At 38.6% G+C, this 7039-nt stretch overlaps 1 protein-coding gene across 1 annotated transcript in view; it reads left to right on the top strand.

The window, feature by feature from the left end:
• The window catches only part of LOC107655663 (testican-1-like), a 34675-nt gene extending 32447 nt beyond the window's left edge, over positions 1 to 2228 (top strand). Inside the window, exon 7 of the mRNA XM_016443224.1 lies at positions 1010 to 2228. Within this exon, the coding sequence (XP_016298710.1) occupies positions 1010 to 1200 (191 nt within the window). The 3' untranslated portion in view covers positions 1201 to 2228. The remainder of the gene's footprint in view (positions 1 to 1009) is intronic.
• Positions 2229 to 7039: the final 4811 nt, after the last annotated feature.

Below are 7039 nucleotides of genomic sequence, written 5' to 3'. Positions count from 1 at the left end.
ATGGATAGATAGATAGATAGATAGATAGATAGATAGATAGATAGATAGATAGATAGGTTTGATGGATGGATGGATGAATGGATAGGTAGATAGGTTTGATGGATAGATAGATGGATGGATGGATGGATGGATGGATGGATAGATAGATAGATAGATAGATAGATAGATAGATAGATAGATGGTTTGATGGATGGATGGATGGATGGATGGATGGATGGATGGATGGATGGATGGATGGATGGATGGATGGATGGATGGATGGATGGATGGATGGATGGATGGATGGATGGATGGATGGATGGATGGATGGATGGATGGATGGATGGATGGATGGATGGATGGATGGATGGATGGATGGATGGATGGATGGATGGATGGATGGATGGATGGATGGATGGATGGATGGATGGATGGATGGATGGATGGATGGATGGATGGATGGATGGATGGATGGATGGATGGATGGATGGATGGATGGATGGATGGATGGATGGATGGATGGATGGATGGATGGATGGATGGATGGATGGATGGATGGATGGATAGATAGATGGATGGATGGATGGATGGATGGATGGATAGATAGATAGATAGATAGATAGATAGATGAATGGATGAATGGATAGGTAGATAGGTTTGATGGATGGATGGATGGATGAATAGATAGATAGATAGATAGATAGATAGATAGATAGATAGATAGATAGATAGATAGATAGATGAATGAACAGATAGATAGATAGATAGATAGATAGATAGATAGATAGATAGATAGATAGATAGATAGATTAACAATAACAACAGATATATAAACACATTTTGATTCCTGCAGCAAACTCTAGATATGTGTGTTTCTGTCGTCCGAAGCTGCATTATTCAACAGTATTTCTTGAGTTCTCTGTCAAAATGTATAAAATATCATATTTTATATATAATAAATGATCTTCCTCAGAACACACATGTGGTGCGCCTGACACCTTCTCTTTCATCTGCCTGTGTGTGTGTGTAGAGGAGGATCAGGAGACGTCTGGAGATTTCAGCAGTGGCGGCGGCGCCGTGATTCTATTGGACGATCAAGAGGAGGAGTCTCCACAGCGTGGGCGTGGCCGACAGAAAGAGAGGCGGGGTCGACTCCACCCCCACGGGGCGATCGAAGACGACGAAGACGGAGAGGATGACGAGATGGGCTACGTCTGGTAGCTCCGCCCACCCATCTTCCGCTAACTAACCAGGGACCCATGTTAAAATGCACAGTTCTGAAGCCATTCCAGCTCCGCCCCCTCAGACACGTCCCCTTCTCCTCACTCTGGATCTAAACTTGTCCTTCTCATTCTCTCTTTCTCTCTTTCCTCAGCCGCCTCTTCATGTTCGGCCTCTGTTTTCCCTCGTTCAAACACTCCTGGATCACTCTTGTGTATTCTAGACCGGCTCTAGACGGTAGACGTGCATGACGAAATTGTTCAGCATTTCGGGGGCTTCTTACCACTTCTACATAGGATCTTTTAAAAGGGTTCATTCTCAGTGGTGATATGCATGAACGCCACTGCTGAATGCAGGAGACGATGTCTGAGACCTTCGAGGGCGAGAATCAGGTGGGCTTAAGCCAAGCGCGCACTACAAGACCGAAGCTCATCGCGCTTTCATGTTTTAAATCTGCCACAAGAGGCTGCTGATCGTAGCGAATTTGAAGCGTAGATGTTCACTCTGTGTGAGAAACATTACAACTAGTCACAGATGCTACAGTACTAGTTAAAATCTAAAATCTGAGCAGAGAGCAACAGCAACGAGGTAATGAGATTGCAGGAGAGCGCAAAAGAAAATGGTGCATTTCTCCCAAAGCACTGGCTCATATTTTCTTTATCTTTTTTGCTGCATGCAAAATCCATGCAAAAATGACCTGAAGCCATACCTTTTGTGTGAGAATGAGAGAGGTTGTGCAGGATGATCTTGTAATTGATGCATGTAGACTGTGATTAGTTGAGTCTAATGTGCACAAAAACAATGCAACACAAGAAACGATGTAAATGTGCACAGCGATGAGCTTCAGTCAGGTTGTGTGGGCTTGACTTCATGCTGCTTTCACATCAGTTCACAATTACTGTAATTATAAGTAGCAAAACCCATCCATGTGATTGTGAACTTATAGTTGAACTTCGCTGCAAAAAGTGCTGTTCTTCCTCTGTGTTTTTGTCTTTTTTTATAGTACAAATTTTATTTCAGTTAGTTGCCAAGACAGCATTTCTAGTTTTTAATTGAGTGTTTATATTTGATTTTGTTTTTTCCTTCATTTTTTTTTGTCATATGTGTTTGTCATTGTATTTTTTATTTTTTTTATAATTTACATTATTAAACAATATTCTATAATATTATTTATTTCTATATAGCTTTTTATTTTAGTTTTGGTAATTTTAGTTCTTCAGCTTTTTAATTTATTTCAGTTGTCAAGGCAACATTTCTCATTTTTATTTACTTGACATGCAGAATGACATAAGATGAGGTCAGAAAATCATCTTTATTTTAATTAACTTGACTTTGAGATCATTTTTCTGACCCCTAATGGCAGATATTTGTTATTTTTAAAGCATGAACTCACTTCATTTTGCTACGTTTTTCTGAAAACAAGACTTGAAGTGAGTTTATGCTTAAAACAAGAACGTAAATCTGCAAATGGGGTCAGAAAAATAAACTTGCAAGATTATTTTTCTGACCCCATTAGCAGATACGTGTTCTTGTTTTAAGCATGAACTTATAAAGTTTTTCCAATTTAATCATAGGTATCTCAGAAAACAATACTTAATATCTTATGTCGTTTTGGATTTGGAATAGATGTATCTTGAGTTAAGAATGTTTAGATGTTTGTACTGGAAAACAAGACAGGAATACTGAGGAAGAACATCACTTTCTGCAGTGTTGACCATTGTGACAAACAAATAAAATGACAACAGTTATTTGACAGCCTGTTTGATATGATTTTATTTTATTGCAGGCAGTTTCACCTGGAGCTTTTTCTTTGTTTTTCAGTATTTTGCAAAAGAATCTGAACATAAATTCTTATATTTACTATCATGGATGCCATAGTAAGAAATAACATCTGTGTCCAAGCATCTGTGAACAGAATCTGGTAATTGCAGTAATTCCGACACGATGTGAGCACAGCGTTGAGCGCGCCGGCCCTGAGCCTGATATTATTGTTTGTTTGTTGTCTTCAGCTGATGATTTAGTTTCAGAGTTCTTCATTCTGTTCTGTTCTGTTTTTCTTTCACTGACTCGGAGTGTTTAAGTGGATCGTGACCTTTGCGTCGGCTCTCTATGCGATATGTTCACTGAAGCTCGAGAGTTTCGGCTTGACAGAATTCAGAAGCGATCAAATGGCTCATCAGCCTGACCTTTTCAAACCATTACCGAACGCTTCCTCATGCTGAAAAACCAAAGGCGAATAAAACAGCATGACGGCTGTCGGCAGATGAATTTGCCGTCGTTAGCGCATCCGTGAGACTCTGGGCCCTGGAGTCAAGTTCGCCTCCAATCTTCATCTAATTTTGCATTTGTCATTTGATCAAAATAGTTTGGTCCGACCCAGTATGTCAAGCTTAAAACAGTTTTATAAGCACACATGAGAATCATACGGCTGAATCAAGGCCTTCTGACATGCTCCGCTTGGTTGTTTTCTGCTTTTGATTTGCATACAGTTCTGAATTTCTCATTTTATTGCTGATCTCACTTGCTCAGCAACCCCGCAATCCCCCGCTTAGCTCCTATAGTGAAGGAACTGGCGCTGTTAGACCGGATCAGATGATGCATGATCCTCCAACACTGCAGAAGGGTTTAGTGCTGATATCAGATCACAGCAGCTTCGTTCTGTTCCTCTGACTATATTCACACGTTCGTTTCTCATCTTTCTGGCACGTCTTTTGTCGCTCATGTCAGCAGTGAGTTCTCCGCAGAAGGAGATGTCTCGCTCTGTGATCATAGACACCACTGCAGATGGATTATATGAGGCGTTTTGCGCCCAGAGGGGAAGTTTCTGGGTGCTCCTGAGGGATTATGGGTAACAGAGGAACGAACTGATGGGCTTATGGCTTCCTAACATCTTTTTATTCTCTTCTTTTTTTCCCTGTGTTCCTCACTGCACCTTTTCATTTCCATGTAAATGGTGGTATATCTTGAAGTAAGAGACACATTTAATAGATCAAGATGAGTAAATAAGAAGACAGAAATAATTTACTCACCCTGGTGTTGTTCCAAACCCGTATGAACAGGTTTTTAAAGAACATTTTCACTGCTTTTAAACATTACAGGGAAAGCAGACTAAACAAAACAACAACAACAAAGACATAAAAGCATCATACAGTCTTGAAATTAAAGGTTCTTTATTGGCATCAATGGTTCCATGAAGAACCTTTAACATCCATTCCACAAAAGGTTCTTTATATTGGAAAAAGGTTCTTTACACAAAGAAAAAATGGTTCTTTTAAGAACTTTTCATTAAAAGGAATTGCATTTCTATGGCATTTAAGAAATACATATCTAAAATCTCATTTGTGTTTTATTAAATATGATAAAAGATATGACAACAGACACCATTGGTTTTCATATAACTGGAGTGATCTGAGAGCTGCTAAAAAGCAAAATCATTGAGGTTTGGAACAACAGGAGGGTTCTTTCTTTGAGGGTATTCAAAGAAAGAACCCTCGTGTTGTTCCAAACCTCCATGATTTTGCTTTTTAGCAGCTCTCAGATCACTCCAGTTATATGAAAACCAATTAGAGCTGCATGATTTCGGGAGGAACAATTTTTTATTTTTTTATTTCATTAATAATTAGGAAATATTAAATAAAAAAAAAACTAAACAAAATAAGAACTATTACTATTGTAATATTTCAATTTATAAAACAAAATTGAGTATTTGAAAAAAATAATATTAATAATAATATATTGTTATAAATAATAATATAAAACTGTAAAAATTACAGTGCTATTTATGGCTTTCTTAATTTCTTCATTTTCAAACATTAAACCTTAAAGCTTTTATTTTGGCAGAAAACCTCAGAAAGCCCTTTTTTTTTTTGGAGCTGTTCGCGTGTAAATGAACACAGCGTCACGCTTCACTCTGGCCGCTTCACACACAGCGCATTTATATTTTAATTAAATCACAGCCTTTTTTATTTAAACTAAGCCATGTTGTGATTTTGGTTTTATTTCGATTAATCTTGCAGCCCTATCCTGAAATATGAACATAAAGCTACAGAAAGTCCATCTTTCTTTCATTCTGACTCTCTTTCTCTCTCTCTCTGTCTATCGATCACATTCTCAGATTAAATCAGTTGTTATCTTGATACGCTGAGAGCATCACACACACACACACACCCCGTATCTGATCTCTGCAGAACTGCATCATGGACTTCTGATGATAACAATGACCTTTGACCTTTGAGGTGACCCCCCCCAGTGCTGCTGTGTGTCTGATGCCTGGCCTGCAACTGTAAACTTCCCCCGGCCCGTCCTGCCCACTTCCTTTCCTGCCTCTGCCTCTGCCTCTGCCTGCTTCATCACAATGTTTTCACATATTTTACCACATACACACACACACACACACACAGGCGATCTGACCACTCACACCTGCAGCTACAGATGAAACAGTCGATGACCATATTTGCAAGAGTTTCCTTTGTTAATTCTATATATTTTTTACTCTGTAAAGACAATAATTAATGTGTAAAAAAAAAACAAGAAAAATGCTGAATTCAGCTGGAGATGTAATTAATGACGTCATGTGGCTTTGTCCATTTGCCTTGCCTGAGTCTGGATGTGTAAAAACCCTCCTGTGGTCCTGAGTTCAGTGTACAGACCCTCCTCTCGCGATCTGTCTGTCTCTCTATCTGTGTCTTGCTCTCTTTCCACCGTCAGAGTGCCGCTGTTCACACCGGATTCAGTGTTCAATCTGGCCCGATATGGGTTTTTAACAGCCAAAACCGAAAACTTGCTGGCTGATCAAATTTAATAGTGGAAAATGAGGTGAACACAACATTGTTGAAATGAAATAAACAAACTCTTACAAATAAAGGTTCTTTATTGGCATAGATGGTTCCTTGAAGAAACTTTAACATCCATGAAAGCTTCCATGGATGATAAAGGTTTTTCAAAAGAATAAAAAGGTTATTTGAACTCTTTCCCCGCCATTGACGAGTTATCTCGTCTTTTAAAAGAAAACGCTTCCCCGCCAAAGACGAGTTTTTACAGCTTTCCGTGTTTTCGCGGTTATACACTCGGGGGCGCTATTAAGCATCTTCTGAACGAGTACAAAACCTCCCGAACAAAAACACACGTGAACAGGACGGAGAAACGAGCGATCTCTATGTAAACAGATGCATATGAAAAATAATGCGATCATCAGCAATAGACAGCATATAAATGAAAACGGCATAATGTTACAGAGTGAAATGTTGATCCAGGAAGTGGAATATGTCTGTGCAAGCTTTGGAGGTGTTGATGGAAGCGATTTAGTGGATTTATGCTTTGATAATCGTACTGAATATTATCTAGATGTAGTTTTTGATAAAAATGTGATTTTCTCACCTTTTTGCTCAAAATTATGCATTTTTTATGAAACCTACCTATATTCAAGTGTTGATAAAAAAGAATGCTTTAAGATAGAATAAAACAGAATTTTTTGTTTAAAAGTAGAGGCTTTGATCTTTATTTTGGTGTATTGCATATTCAAATATCCATACAGCAAAATATACTGGAGGCCATCAAATTTTAGTGAAATCATCAAAATCGCTGGCAGTGGCTGGCAACATTTTCTCAAAAATGCTGGTGGGGAAAGAGTTAAGAACTGTTTAATAGAAGGTTCTTTGAGGAACCAAAAATGGTTCTGCTATAGCATCGCTGTGAAACCCCCTTTGAAATCTGAGTGTGTTTTACACATTCTGTGCTCAAAAATCACTAAACCACAAAACAGAACAGTTTTGAATTCACCACCGAAGTAGACATTGTTATTAGTCCATGATCTCAAATATCAGCTGATTAATCCCCCGTT

Source organism: Sinocyclocheilus anshuiensis, unplaced genomic scaffold, assembly GCF_001515605.1.
Source record: "Sinocyclocheilus anshuiensis isolate Anshui unplaced genomic scaffold, SAMN03320099.WGS_v1.1 scaffold1008, whole genome shotgun sequence".
In the NCBI taxonomy this organism is placed as follows: domain Eukaryota; kingdom Metazoa; phylum Chordata; class Actinopteri; order Cypriniformes; family Cyprinidae; genus Sinocyclocheilus; species Sinocyclocheilus anshuiensis.
Note: the sequence above shows the minus strand (reverse complement) of the source record. Positions and strands in the feature narration are given on the sequence as shown.